Source organism: Phaenicophaeus curvirostris, chromosome 20 (assembly GCF_032191515.1).
Source record: "Phaenicophaeus curvirostris isolate KB17595 chromosome 20, BPBGC_Pcur_1.0, whole genome shotgun sequence".
Taxonomy (NCBI): domain Eukaryota; kingdom Metazoa; phylum Chordata; class Aves; order Cuculiformes; family Cuculidae; genus Phaenicophaeus; species Phaenicophaeus curvirostris.
In genome coordinates this window covers 12613518-12629168 of record NC_091411.1, presented here as the reverse complement: position 1 = coordinate 12629168, position 15651 = coordinate 12613518, and the positions used below count along the sequence as shown (strand labels likewise).

Sequence of the window (15651 nt, the reverse complement as noted above, 5' to 3'; positions counted from 1 at the left end):
GTCTCCTACTGCTATGAGTCATTCGTCAACATAATTAGGGCAAGACCCCAAAAACTGCTCAAGAGGGACCAAGGTCCGGTTGAGTGAGGGCGAGTGGGCAGAGAGCAATTGTTCTTTACTTTTGGGCTGGAACAGCCTTGGCAGCGCACTCATAGAACCATGTTTGGTTGGCTGAAAATGAAAGGAATCAAATAAATCAATAATGTCTGAAAAGTCACTTTGTCATGTCCCTTTGAAGATGCTGTACGGAAGCCAAGATGGCTCACAGGGCACCAACTACTGACCCACACAGAGGGCACGGCTGGAGCCACTCGGGAAAGCTGCTACAATCATTCTCCATGGCTTTGCTCCTAAATAGCAAACCTGGTTTGTAACACTGGAGACAGCCAAGGCTGCCAAGATAAAAAAGGGGCCTGTGGCAACAGGGAGGTAAAGGGGAGGGGACCAGTGTCACACAAGAGGTTATCACACAGCCGCCCAGTGCAGCAGCACCTCTCGCCACCGCGGCACCCGGCAGGGCACCCACATCACGACGCCCAGCAAGGCGCCTCGCTGCAGGCACCAGACGGATACGGCTGCATTTCATGTAGCACAGCTTTTGTTCAAACACAATTAATGAGAAGCCTCTAGCTTTGAACCATAACACGAAAGGTTCCTTATACATTCTGTTCCCTAGACAATACTCCACCGTATTCTATATATTGCACTTAATATTACCTTGTCAGTCACAGGAGCAATAATACATTAATGAAACCTAGCAAATAATTATTGTGGACAATCAGATTATGCTTTATTAACAGTTTCATAATTGAGGAATCTCTGTATATCAACTGTATTGTCCATGGATGTGCACGAGACCCCTCTGTTTATGCACACCCCTGGACCAATCAAACAACAGCCATCAGTAATAAAGGTTTATTTAATTCTCACAGTAAAATTTTAATATCACCAGCAGCCTGGGGAAGCCTCAACGAGTGGATTTGCTTGACATCAGATCGTTTCCATTCTGCTAGTCCCGATACTTCTTAATCTTTAATATCAAGGCAATTAAAATTAATGGCCACTCATCCAGAGCCACTGTGGGCAGTGTTTCCTTGACATCAATTGTTTGATGGGATTACCTAGAGGTTAAACTAACAAGCAAGGTTTAATTGGAAGCAATGAGAGGAGCAGCGATCGTACGTTATGTTTAACCCGCATACCACATCCAAATGAGTATCCAGAAATGTTAAACCATTCCCGAGATTAAAGCGTGTGCCCCATGCACCAACAGAGCGCGGCGTCCGGGGCTGCCCGGGAACCCACCGCATCCCGCGAGGTCGCGCGGTCACCACCTGGGTCCCTCTGCCTCCCAGCCCAAGGTGCCTTCTCTCTCCCACGGAGCACAGCAGCGAGGGCTGGCAGAGCACGTCACAGCTCTGGTCACGCCTGCACGGCCAGCATCAGCGCTGGACGCGTCCAGGACGGGGCCTGGGGCTGGGCTAGGCAGGATTTACCACCGTGATGTTTTCCTGCAGCCTCCCCTGCCCACCCAGAGCACACCTCACCCTGTCGGGGGCAGTTTTGGGTGCCGCAGCATAAAAAGGATCTAAAGCTACTGGAGAGCATCCAGAGGAGGCCACGAAGTTGCTGAAGGGTCTAGGGGGAAGATGTATGAGGAGCCGCTGAAGTCACTTGGTCCATTCAGCCTGGAAAAGAGGAGACTTGGGGGGATCTCATAGCAGTTTTCTGCTTCCTCACAAGGTGAGGAAGAGGAGCAGGCACTGATCTCATCTCTCTGGAGACCAATGACAGGAAGGTGCACCAGGGGAGGATTAGGCTGGACATCAGGAAAAGATTCTTCATCCAGAGGGTGCTGGAGCGCTGGAATAGCTCCCCAGGGAAGCAGTAATGGCACCAAGCCTGACAATATTCCAGAACCGTTTGGTCAATGCGCTCAGACACTTGGCATAAATTTTGGGGTTGTCCTATGCAGGGATAGGAGTTGGACTCAATGGTCCTTGTGAGTCCCTTCCAACCCAGGTCCTCCTGTGATTCTGCCCTTGCTGCTGGCACCGTCACTGTCCCAAGCAGGCACCGGGATGCTGGCACTGGGCAGCCCTGGGACCAGGGACCGTGGTGCCCTGGCTCTTCACCCAGCCCCGTGCTCACCCCAAAACTGAAAGTTGTCTCCATGGCAAGCTGCTGCACAACACATTTTTCATTAAAATAATCTCTTCACATTAAAAAAAACCCAAACAATGAACATCTTTCTCCTCCTGATCATTGAAGGACAATTAATTAATTGGGCTTAATTGTATATTACATTTCAAACAATACTGTTGCACTTATTTATCATGTTAATTGCAATGTTAAATAAAAAGACAATAAATTATTACTTAAATCATGGAGATGCCTAACGTGGGATTTGGGATGGGGCAGGCCTGCCTCGTGTCTCCCCGCTGGCGGATTTCATGGGATAAATCAGCGCTCATTTGGCAGAAGCCGCAGCTGACACAGAGTGTCACTGCTGGAATCAGTGACCTCCCTATCGATGGATCGGGGGCATTCTCCATGGGGCTTCCAAGTGTCTTAGCACAGTTTATGTTCCACACCTGATCAAATGGCACAGAACAGAAAATTTGGAAAATTAATGTGTCACAGTTATGGTACATGGTGTCAAGGTAAGATTTTCACATCTAGGAACTATTTAATTAAGATGGCATCTTTTTTTTCCCCCTTGGTTCCCAGATGAAGTCAAGGGGTAGGAGCTTGTACATCCTGTACTCTCTATACATCCACAGCTCTCCCTGCCCATCTACCTATGGAAGCAATCGGACACGGACATCTGCTCAGAAGCCGGGGCAGATGGGTGTTGAGAACCAGCTTCTGTGCTCTTTCCTCTTGTCAAGCACATTCTTCTTTTGTTTGAAGCAGTGAAAAATGTTATTGTCGTAATCCACTGACACGCTTCCAGCAATGCCTCTGCCCTTTTTGCAGCCCCCGTGATGGACTGATCGTTGTTCCTGACACTTTGGAAGAGGCTCATCTGCAAAAGTATAAACCATCCGCCTCGCAGCCATGGCGAGGGGAGGGCAGATGATGCAGTTTATCTCCAACCAACACGTGCTGATCAGGTAGCTCTAAATTACAGCCAACGATGGTCTCTGTTAAGGACATTTTTTTCCCCAGAATTACCTTTTCCGTACTCTTAAAAATGAAATTGTGCAAGGTGTTCATCTTAATAAATAGTTTGTCTTTATGCTTTTCTTGAAAACCCTTCTCCACAAATTATTTAAACACCGATATCCAAACTGAAACCATCTATCTCCCGTCTGCGACTAAATGATTCTGGGAGACAATTTTCTTTGCGGCTCAGTAAAGTGCAATGGCAGCAAGATTTCCAGTGAGCTGCTTAATCTGGGGGGAGGATGACCCAAACCACTCACTAATTAAGTGTTTGAGGGCGAAAATGTTCTGCCATGAACCTGCCCCCAGCAGTTACATGGCACTGACAGTACAAGAACGAAGCACCTTGGATCATTGCTACAAGAGGCTACGGGGGAACCTGGCTCAGCCGGAACAAGGACAAAGCCTCTCCATCAAACATGAGCCACAACCTCCAGGAGCCTGGAAAGCCTCCTGTTCACATTATTTATTTTTTTTGTTCTCCAGCTCTGTGCACCTCTGGGGTGGTTGCAGCACGGAGCTAAACAGCATGGAGCTGGGCATGGTGACATCCAGGGGACTCCTGCCCGAGGCTGGAGAGGCGTGCACTCAGAGGTTTCTCATAAAAGTGCTGTGCAAGGTGTAGCTCAGTCACTCACTTGGACGCCACTGCTTATCCCATGTGATGCTGCCCCTGAGAGTATTGTAAATGACTGCTCAATTCACCCCTGATTTCTGGATCGCATCCTCTGGCTCCTGCCACCAGCCCAGAGCAGCGTGCACTGGGCTATTTTACAGTGCTTGCTCAGAGCTTTTCTGCTAGATGGCCTCAAGAATATATACATTTTTCAGCACAAGAAAAGACAATTCCAGCCCAGTTTGACCTAGTAAATACCAACTAACCCTGCAGTCCTACCGCACGGCCTTCAGAAGTGCCTTTGAAATTCCAGGATTAGGATACCCATGGTGTTCGCTTTTTCTTGTGGTGACAGCAGATCTATCAGGAACTCATGCAACCAGCTGATCACAGGCACTCCCTCTCTTGCATACAGACTCCTCTCCCATTAGATGATACATTGCCCCCTTTTCATTATCTGGAGCTTTCCCTAGATTATAATATCTTACCCGAGCAAAGCTCCAGCCATGGCCTAACCTGCTTCGCTGCCAGCCATGTCACACGTCACTGAAATCCTGCGCGCGGTGAGTCAGAGGACGCAATGCAGCTACTCCCACCACTCTCCCGGACTTCTTAATGGATTCTTGAAACAACTAATTCATGCTCATATCAAATATTAAAGAGACAAACCTACATTCATGTCAGAGGCTTGCTGCTGCTGCTATATTTTTGGACCATCTGCCTGCCTTTTATTTCATTCTGTAACATATATATTAAATCTTATCAAACAACCAATTAAGAATGAAATCAGATCTATTAGCACTGGAAGCAATCAGTTATGGCTCCTGAAATGTTCCATCTCATTTCCTTCAGCCACTCCAGCCTTATCTAGATCTGGCTTTTTATCTGTCCATTCCACAGGATCGCCAACTCCTTCTCAGCCAGGCAAAATTCCCTGCCCACTGGTTGGACAGAACACAGCTCTTCTGCAGGTCTCGTGCTCCCTGCCAACCCCTCCCAATCACATTTTGCCAACAGAGCTGAAGAACTTCGGGTTTCACCGAGTCAGTGTAGATAGCGTTGCCTCTGCTAACAACGCAGCAGGCTGCCTTGGCTCGCGTGGCCATCATTTTGGACACCGCTTACTGAAAGAATTGCTATAAATCGTCTTGTGCCAAGAGGACTGAAACCAGCCACAAGATATAGGGCTGCAGACCAAGATGTGCAGGTCTGTGTGTGCTCTCAGCCCGTTCCGCTGGTTCCAGGCAGCCGCAGGGATGTCTGTGGGCACGGGAGTGCTGCCCAGCAGCCACCGTGGCTGCTCCTGCGCCTGCCAGGGCTGCAGTTACTTGCGAGATGCTAACAGCAATGAGGGAGCAATGCGACAGGGAACGAGTTGGGTGCTGAATTTCCCCCCAAAAATTCCTGCCCATCACCACAGCCACTCATAAGTGGCTGGGAGAAAGTGTCCCCTCTTCATCCCTTAACCTTCCCCTGGTACCACGCACACACTCTTCCCACCTCACTTGGAGTGCGGTGCGTGCTGAGGAATGTGCAAGGAGACAGCAAGGCACACGCACGTCTCTGCTGGCCTCTCATGTCACAGGCCAGTTCTGCAGGGGTTTGCATCCAGGGTGCATCCGAAGTCAATTAAGTGATATCAAATCTGGGGGAAGAGGGCAGCCTCTCCTCTGAAAGTCTTCAATAAAGGGCCTGAATTTTTCATGCATTTGAGGGAGACCTATAAAGTAAATCTCAACTCAGGTCTTAATTATAAAGCTAAAGGTTGCATTGCTAATAATGCCAATACTGCAGCCTGCAATCATTAATAGTTAACACATTCGCCGCAGGCGTTGTTCCTCTAAAGGACCTGAAATATTGATAAGCAGAGTGGATGGAGCCGGGAGGACATGGCACGCCAGCCCTCATGGTGGGCAGAGGGGTGGCTGGAGAACTTGGGAAGTGCTGGCGAGCTCTCCCTGCCACCCAAATGCAGCCGTTCCGAGGCTGCATCAGCCAGATTTGTGTGGGGCAATAATTCAGTTTACCATCAAACATACAGGCCATAAGAAATGCAAAATGCTAGTTTGCTTTTTAAACTATCTGCTGAGGGAAAACCTGATGGAACTGTGTCATCAGCCTGAGCATTGCTGCGGGACACCTGTCCAGAGCTGCAAATGTACCTTGGCCTAGGGAGAAGGCAGCTGCAGCCAGTGTCAGTGTGCACTTTGGACTAGGAAGATGCCAGTTTCCTTGCATTAACTTCACAGTAACATCTGCTCTTTGTGATAAAATGAGTGAATCTGCCCATCACATTTTTGCTAGAGAAACCATTCATGTCACTTCAGTACCAAGAGGCTGAATTTCTGGCAACCTTACAAAAACAACTTCAAGCAATCAAGGAATTCTGATCTATAGAGATAGATTATGTGTTTGTCGATAAACTGGCCTTCCCTCACAATAATGTGAGTTGTAACAAATTCATAGCAGACAGTGGGGCTCAGCATGTAATCCTGCTGACCGCACAAGGGGAAAGCTGGTGTAAAGTAGGGTCCCAACCTGAAGGTCTTTTTCTTTCTGTCTTCATCTTTGTATGCAGACTCTGTTAACCCCAGCACGACCCCAGCCACCCACCAGCCCGCTGCCTTTCCTGTGGGGCTTACGTCACCTTATCACCTTGCTGAAATTTAGCATGGTCAGTATAATGCAGATTTGAAGGAATTACAAAGGTGCACCAGGCAGGTATTGCACGCCTCTGCTGGAGGCACAACCCAGAGCCTGGAGGGAGGTTGCCGTTTCGCAAGGGGAGCAGGGAGGGTGACGCACTGCCCGGGGAGCAGAGGGACGGGGCCAGGACCCGCTCCCATCCACTGCTTACCTGCGATACTGTGATGCTGCATTTCTTTGCCAGCTCTTCTTTGGCTTCTTCACTGGGGTAGGGGTTACTTAGGTGGGAGTAAAAATACTCATTCAAGATTTCTGTGGCTTGTTTGCTGAAGTTACGCCTTTTTCGTCTGAAATGAGAAAAGAAAACCATGACTGTTCTTCCAGATGGAAATAAGACTTCGGCAGCATCAACCGAGGTGGAAGGGACCCTTGTTTCATATGTCTGTGCCACAGCAAAACAGCACCTTCTCAGAGCCCCTGATCCCTTTAGAGCAGCTCTCCTGCGGGGCTCAGCGTGCCGTGCAGAGGGGCTGCAGGCTGCAATGGCCACAGTTGGCCCTGCAGGGATCTCCCTTGGCTGGGGCAGCCCGGCTGCCATGTCCTTACATAGCACTCATCGCACTAATTGGCTTCCGTGAGCAAGTGGCTTTGTGAGGGAGACCCCATCTGTGCACCCTCCTGCCAAGGGCTGAGCAGGACCAGGTTCTTGCTCTGTGTGGGATGGGGACTGAGAGGCACAGCCTCGTAGACTTTCAGGAAAGCAAAGCCTTTTGGAAGCCCAGCACATGCTCCAGCCAGTCCCGCAGCGAGGCAGCACAGCCCCTTCGCTGCTGCTGCACAGGTTACAGCAGCAGCATCTCCACAGCTGTGGTGCCTTCCCTCTGAGCCCACGTCGGCTGCTCTCCTCCCCAGAACACCCTCTCAAAAGCACCGGTTAAACATTTCCTTCAGAGCTCCCTTCCCCTCAGGGCTGGTTGCAATCAAACTGCCTGCGCCTGAGGCCAGCAGGCAGCCGAGCGCAATCCCCAGCGCTCTCTTCCAGCAGTATCACGATGCTGCTAACTACACTGTATCCTGGAGCAGGCAGACTCTCTCCCTTGAGCTATGTTTATCTCATTACTGTGCTTCCGCTCATTTTGCCTTATTTACCTTCCTCCTTTTTAAAGAAATCACTTTAAAATGTGCATCTGCAAGCTTTACCTTTTGCAGTTACGGGAGCTCTCCATAGACGTTTCCTCCAACTGTTTGTAATTACCCTAATTTGCCACACCTGCCAGTGACCTCCTTGTTAATAGAATTATTTTGCTCTTGTTTAGCTCCTCACAGCTTTCAGGTGTGAAGCAGGAGCTAGCTGCTGAAGGCAGGCTCGGCGTGGTGCCTGCCACTCCTCCCTGCTCTGCTGTGCTTGGCTCCTGCTCTGCCAGCCCCCAGGGTCCTGCTCTGCAGAGGGGCACCCAGCAAAAGGGATGGGGCTGGGGATCGGGATTGATACCCCACCTCATCAGGACTTCCTCACAAATCTGGCTGTGCCTATGAACCCCCTCTTAATCCCAGTCAGCAGAGCACAGCCTGCTCTGGAGGCTGGCGGGCTGTGGGGATGGTGCTGAGCTCTGGCAGCAACATGGGTGTCCAAGGGATGTCCTGCTGGCTGTGGGTGGTTCAGAAGGTGCTGCTCTCTCCTGCACCCCAGTCAGGCAACAGCTTGTCGGGAGCCAGGCCAGCAGATCTGGCTTTGGGAAGCATCATCACCCTTCTTACCTCGGGTGTGCGCAGCTGCTAAGCCAGCGCCAGCCGCAGCCCATGGGCACGTCCCTCCCGGAGAACTTGGCTCTTCCATTACGGGGTCAGTGTTTTGCAAGGCTGGCCTTATGCTGCGAGACAGCGGTACCGGCAGCCATCTGAACAACTGTGACAAAACAGCCCTCTGCACAAATCCTAAGTGACTTCCACACGAGCAGGGTGAACCAGCAAGCGCCAGGGAGACAAACCTCATCTTTGCACCAACATATGTAGAAAAGGGGTTGCTGTTTACGGAAGCTCTGTGAAGCAAACACCCTCCACAGCTGCTGGGTAAGTGATGAGGGCCCTGGCTGTTTGCTGGGGCAGAGCAGACTCTCCCAGTGTGTTCCTGCCTGTGCAGGGATGTAGCTCCCAGAAGCACTAGGCTCTCCCTGGGCTGCCCAGCAAGGGCTCCTTCTCCCCTAGAAAGAGCCAGGGGTACTCATCTCTGCCTTACCTGGCATCGAGGAACCTTGATCTTAAAATCATTACTGCTTCACAAGTACTTTGTTTGAGTTGCATCTGGATGGAGCTGAATTTTCGATGAATGATGCCCACCATCCTTTCAATCTCCTTGGGAGAAATGGGACGTGTCCGGCTCTGTTCTCTGAGCAGGTTCATCACATGTGTGGTAAATTCATTACATGCCTGTGAAGGAAGGAGAGGCTCAGAAACTGGTTTGTGCCATCCCACAAGGACACAAGCTGGGGCCCAGCGGGGCTGAGGGACCCTCACGCTGCCCCATCCCCTCTGCACGCACACCGGAGAGGACCCTCCTGCAGCAGCGAGGGGAGCTGAGAGACCGCGGCACAGCTCCTTCTGCAATTACCCCCTTCAGCATCCCCACATCCCCAGCCAGACCGCGATGGAGAGGAGAGGTTGGGACCCGCGCGCTATGGCTGCAGGCAGGAGGTGGATGGGAGAGGGAACCAGGACACACTTAGCAGCCACGGGAGCAAAATCTGGGAAGGACTGTCCGTCCCACGACCCGCTGAGCCCCACGCAGGCAGCAGGCAGGGTTAACATCCCGCAGCCAGCGAGGAGGTCTGCCTCTTTCCAAGGTGCCATGTATTTGAGGGTGAGCTGCAGCCAAGCCGCGCCAGCGCCTGGCCCGCACCACACCAGCAAGGAGGTGGAGGAGGGAAGGCACAGGGAGCCACCAACTCTCAGACCCAGACTATGCAGGTGAACGGACACGATGATATAACTCCTCCAGGCTGCACCATCACTAGGTGCCACCTGATCCAGGCCTCCACGAGACTAGGCAGCTGTCCCGCTGGCATCCCAGCTTCCCCCACACAGCCTGGGAGCTGACACCAACTCCGCTGGTTTATGTCTCCTTTATCTCTCTCAAAACCAAACCCTGGGATTGCTGTTTGCTCAGCTGGCTGCGCAGCAGCCTCGGGGCTCATTTCTGCCCAGAGCCAGACGGGGGTTCCAGCACATTTTAGGCACTAAACGTACCCTGTCCTGATGGAACCCTGGGAAAGGAGGGGGCCAGGCGTTGCACTGGCCTCCATGGGGGCTCAGGGCAGTGCAAGGCAAACTGCTCTCTGCTCCCCAAACCTTGATCTGATGCAGGTGGAGGTGTGCACCTGCGGGAGGGCTGCACGCTGCCTGCACAAGGAAGGCGCCGCTGGGCTGCCGTTGTGGCTAAATAAGGCCAAAGGATTTCATTCTCCTGCACCCAATGGAACGGGCAACAGGCACGATGCTTAGCAGCCAGTAACCACGTGGAGGAAAAACTCCAAGCATCTCATCCAGACCACATATGTTACGGATCTATTTGACCCCAGCTCCTACTTTCCTCTCAAGCAAGGGTGAAAAATATCTACATAATCTGTCTGACAACTACATTTTCAGGAATTCTCTTGCATTTCAATAAATTGTGCAAGGGAAAGAGTTAAAAGTGAAAAGTTTATGCATCTAAAAACTCATCATTTCCTATAACATTTGCTGAACGTCTCACAACTTATTAAGTGAAGCCATCTATGAATGCAAATGCTGATTAGCAATTTGGCAATAGCCCAACATTCACAGAATTCACATAGCTTTTCTTTAAACCAGTAGTTCATACATGATTAATTAGAACATCTCATTTATGTAGTGTGCACTTTAGCTCATTACTCTAAGTAAAATTCGTTAAGTATTTACATTTAGATAATTAAAATCTGGGTACACCCTTAAGAAAGATGCATACACTTCAGGCAAAGTGATTTTTTTTTCTTTACACTACCGAAAGTAAATTACAGGCTAATTTACATCTTTGCAGCGCCCGTTTGGATGCAGTGTGCCGGCAAGGCTCTGTGCAGGCGCCCTTCGCCAGCCCCGCCGCTCCATGCCAGCGCAGACACCACAGCTCCTCCTGCCAGCTGCTGCTCCTTGCCCTTCTCAAGACCTTCTGAGCTCCGGGTTAAGGAGTTCAACGCTTCTCAACCCCGCTTCCCATCTGCATATTTTCCCTCTCTCTGTTTGGACACTTCAGGCAGCAAAGCTCACAGAGGTGACCAGCACCAACCCCTCTCGCCGCGCTGAAGAGACAGGGATGCCGTCCAAAGGCCCTTGGCCACCCTCCTCTTGCCCAGGGACAGCAGGATTTGTCCCAGGGTAACTGGTTCTCCTCCTCCCATCCCAAAGCTCTGGTCTATGTGAAGGCAGGCCCGGTGCAGCTCGCCCACCCAGTGCAGGAGAGGCTGTGAGCCCCCGGGAAGCACGGCAGCCCCCGGCCTGGGCAGAGGAAGCAGCCGGGTGCCAGTGCCTGTGCCCACGGACCTCGCTGAACCGCGACTGCATCCTCCCCTTGTCCTCTGCTGAGCTGCCCAGACAATCCTAGCATAGAAGGCTTGGGTTCAGCCACCTGACCGATGGCAAAGGCACCAGCTCTGGCCCATCTGGTAACTGATGCACAGACAGGAGGCAATGCAGACACTGGAGCGCGGCAGCCTGTCCCTGAGAGAAGAGACCAGATCTGCCTGTCCTTAAGATACAGCAGAATCCAAGAATTCGGCACTGAACAGCCAAGCACAACTTGTCACATAATTCTGCACAAGTAGAGTAAAAAAAATCAGGTGTTTCAAAGCTATAGTAAGTTTCTTGCTTTCAAGAACCAAAAATCTTTCCCTGAATTTACTTGAAGCGCTTTATGAGGCTTCATTTGGTTCCATCTACGGAGAAAGCCTGGGTTGAGTTCACCGTCACCAACACCTCCCACCTGCAGAGCTGCTTCAGCACAGCAGAGTGCAAGGAAGCTCAGAAAGCTTCGATGCTTTGTCTTGTTCTCTCTTGTTTATTTACAGCATCCGAGCTATTTGATCCCTTTTTCAGTACTATTTTTCAGGGCTCTGTTTGGTGCCCAGGACATTATTAACAATGTCAGGTTATAAGCGATGGCCTTGTTAACTGGCTCAGGAGCCCTGTAGGAGCAGGGATGCTCCCGCTGGCCTCAAAGCTCCATCAAGGCTCCTCAGACGAGCGGGAGAAAAAGAGAGGAAATGGCCCAAGCCCATTGCCAGGTCCCAGTGCAGCCATGGGGCTGATGGTGTCCTCTGAGCAGCCACACTTCACCCTGGTTTGGGGTGAATTCAGAAGACAACTGTGAACTCAGAGCAGGTTCCCAGATGCTCTGGGAGGCCTGGGACCCATACAGTACTTTTGCCTACAGCAAAAAATGTATTTCAGTGTAATCACGGAAGATAGCTTTCAATGTGTCACCCCACCAGAGCGGCTGTAAATTATGGAAGGAGCTGCCTGTGCAGCCGTTTCTCCTGGTGCAGGGAGTGCTTGGTGATGCCGTGACACACTTTCCAGTGCTCGCTATTTTTTTTTTCCATTGCATATTCCCCTAACTGGCAACAAATGTCAGGATCAAACTCTGCCTGGACAGTGTCTCCAGGAGGCTGCTCTGGTTCCTGCTGGCAGCCACAGCGGGACAGTGGCGCAGGTGCCCCGCGCGGGGGCTGAACTGCTCCCGGCGGCAAGAGGGCACCTGCATCCCAGGAACCTGCAGCCACTGCAAAGACCTGGCTGCCTCTCAGCTGCAGAGACACAAACCCACAGCAGACAGCTTGCTGCAAGGCTGGGGAATTCTCATAGTGCTGTAGAGAGGCCGTTGCTGGGCGGCAGGATCGTTTCAGATCAGCTCCACCTCCCTCTCCTTCTCCTATCAGCACTTGAGCATCCTCCAAAGTTTCCCGTGGTGTGGACGGATGGCTGTGACATTTCAGCCGAAACCTTTGTAAATGGAGCTACTGGGCTAAAAATGCTTCTGCTTCCCTCACATCATTAAACTGATTAGAGCCAAAGGACACTTGCCAGGAACAGCTGCTGGCACCGACCTGCCGTTGCCTTGGCCCAGCACTGGCTCCGGCCGCTGCCCCCGCGGCTTTATAAGACACGTGGCTGCGGGATGGCACTCGCTAATCCCACAACCATCCCGATCTCAGTGCTCCGGCTGTGCTGGGCCCTGCGGCGTGAGGAGGCCAGCAGGGCACCTGGGGCCCCTGGAGGGTGCGGGGAGGTCGTTTGAGGGGGAACAGGAGACCTGCACAGAGCCCCTGTCAGCGATTTGTGTGCCGCTTGGACAACACCGTGAAAGGGGCAGCAGAGATGAGGCAGTGTCCCCGGCACCTGAGCCGTGCCGCGTCACCGACGCCTGAACCACGCTAGCCTCGTGCTGTCCCTGACCAGCCTCTGCTCCCCCAGTGCCCGCTCCCACCACTCCATCGCTGCTCCCCAGTGCAGACGCTCGGCCAGCACAGGTCGGCTCCCTTGACAGCCCGTGCCTCTGCTCCTGGCAGCAGAAAAAAACAAAAACAAAGCAGCCAGAGACTTTCCAGGGCGCCTTCACAGAACAAAAAACTAAACTCCAAAATAAAGAGCTCTCAAGGTGCCCAGGCCCCGCTTTAAGCTGGCGCAGCAGGGCAGGGAAGCGCACTGAGGCAGAGCACGGGGGCTGGGGAAGGGGCTGGGCAGCACTATGTGCTCTTCTCCTCGCCCTCGTGGTTTCCAGCGGTTTTATCACTGCCTCAACATCTTTTTTGTGGTTTGGTCTGTACAGCCCGATGCGTTGCTGGGGGCTGGGGGCAAACGTAGGACGTGGCCGGCTCAGCTCAGAAAACCACCAGTTGATGAGGTTCACTGAGCTTATTAAGCTGAGGGTGCACCAGCTTTATTAGGCCACCCCTGAGAGGGGAAAATGAAGACATCGCTTGAGGCTTGTGAGGGCCAGGAGTCTTGTGCCATTCTTCCCTCCCTTGTCTCCTTCGATGCTGTTGTTCTTTGCAAAACAGAGGAGAGAGGAGGGAGAGAGGTTTCTCCCACGGACCGCAGGGAACACGTGCTCTGCAGGCCCCCACCCCACAGGCAGGACCACGCTGTGCCCACGGCAACTCTTCCTGGTGCCACTGGAGCAGCAAAGGTGTTAGACCACCAAGTTTCGAGCGGTGAACATAGACACAGGGGGCCCTGCAGTGAACTCTACTCCAAAGACACCGAGGGCCAGTGTCCGCCTGAAAAGGTTTCACTGGGATTTCCACACTTCCTACCCACAGCAGCAGCTCCCCAGCCAGGTGCCGTGCTGCCACCTCACTGCCCGCTCCCTTGCAGCCTGCGACAGCCGACCCACCATGGCTGAGCCCTGCACCCACCGTCTGCTCCGGGAGCCCGTGGGCCGAGATCACCAGCTCAGCCCTCGCCTGCCTGCGCTCCCTGACTCGCCAGACCCAGCCCTACAGCACGGGGCACGGAGGCAGCACTGAGGGACAGACAACTTTCCTCCTCTCCCTCTCTGGGCCATCTCAAAGGGGAGGAAGGTGGGCTCGGGTGCTGCTTTTACGTGGTTACAGACAACAGAAAACACGAAGGCATGCAAGACATGTGTCCTGGGTCCGGCGAGCCGCTCCTCGAAGCCCGGTGGACTCCCAGAGCACCACAGCTCTTTACAGGGAGAGTGGGATGGGGAAGGGGAGGAAGGGACGTGGTCCAGAGCCTGGGTAGCGGCTGGCGCTGGCAAGCGAAGGTGCGGAGAAAGCAGCAGCAGGTACACGTACAACTGAGAGGCTGATGTCTGACCTGTTCATATTTCTCCAGCTCTGTGTGATAGATTTGTCTGATCTGGGTCAATTTGGCTCTGTAATCTGAGTGTTCAATAGAGTTATCTGAAGACCCTCCAGAGGCTGCTGCCGCTGCAGCTGCTGCCGCCGATCCCCCACCTTTCTCCGGACCTGAGACTCCTTCTGCCAGAAGCATATTGTCTAGTCTCATTAGCTGGGGATCGGGAGGGTCTTCCTCCTGGGCTCCTCGGATGCTCAAACCTTGGGCAGAAAAGAGAGAACAAGAGAAAACACAGTCAGTATTTCTTGCATGTGCTCGGCCGCTGCCCACTCGCTGCACGCCTGCGAGGGGCCCTCCTGCCCCGGGGGCCACAGCCACTGGACCTGCCCACAGCCCTTCCACTGTCCCCACAGCGGCACCAGAACGGGCTCCTTGCTCTGGAGCAGGACCCAGGAACGGCAGCCCAGGCAGGCGCCAAGCAGTGATGCCCATGCTGTGGGACCCTTTCAGCTCCCACACAGAGCACGAACGTTTTCAGGAGGTGTTCCCTTCAACACTTCATTGCAAGCACTAAAAGAGTATGAGTACAGTCACACACCTTCTGGATGTTTGCTGAGACACAGCCACATCTACGCAAGGCTGGTGTGGTCCCTTACATTCTATCACTTGAATGTGACCGTATGCTAACAGTAAGTGCATTATTTGTTCAGAAATAATTGATTTGCTTCTCATTTCCTTCCAAATGGATCTAAGCACCATGTTACTCTTCCTAAGCACCATGTTACACCATGTTACCAGTCAGAGACTTCACCACTGGATTCCACTCCTCCTACAAGATCTGAGCATTGGTTTCAAATGCCCGGGTAAAAAGCTGTCACTCACTTCTGAGCTACAGGAGATGCCAGGGGGAAAGCAGGGAGGGGCTGTGGTCCCCACCAGCACCAGTACTGGGGACACAGCCGTTTCCAGGCTTGCCCACAGTCTGTGGCTCCACGTGTGTGGAGCTGAAATCCCACACTGGAGGACGGAAGCAGTGGAGACAGAACTGGGGGCACAGCCTCAGGAATGGCAGCTGTGGGAGGGGGACAGAGGCTGTGGCACCCCCTCGGCAGGGCAGCATGGCACTACAACCTTTGCTCACAGGCTGAGGACAGACAAGAAGTAATGAAACTTCCCCCTGACATGTGGGAATTTGGTTGCTACCTTGATGCCAGGATACTGGTTATGTGTTTAAAATCACCAGTGCTCTTGCACTGTAGTGTTGGGAGCATTTTAAATCTAATTTTTGTTTTAATCAAGACTTTCCAAAGTGATGCTCAGTCAGCAAACTCTTCTACATCCTATAGATCAAGGCTGATAATTTGTGAGTTTAATCAGGTTGCGCAGGCGTG

General features: G+C 52.5%; 1 protein-coding gene across 2 annotated transcripts in view; it reads right to left on the bottom strand.

Moving 5' to 3' along the window:
- PBX3 (PBX homeobox 3) overlaps positions 1 to 15651 on the bottom strand; it is a 105771-nt gene that overhangs the window by 7735 nt on the left and 82385 nt on the right. For both annotated transcript variants that reach the window (XM_069873482.1, XM_069873483.1), the window contains exons 3-5: positions 14279 to 14520; positions 8667 to 8857; positions 6642 to 6777 (exon numbers count right to left, since the gene is read on the bottom strand). In XM_069873482.1, coding sequence (XP_069729583.1) covers positions 6642 to 6777; positions 8667 to 8857; positions 14279 to 14520 — 569 coding nt within the window. The remainder of the gene's footprint in view (positions 1 to 6641; positions 6778 to 8666; positions 8858 to 14278; positions 14521 to 15651) is intronic.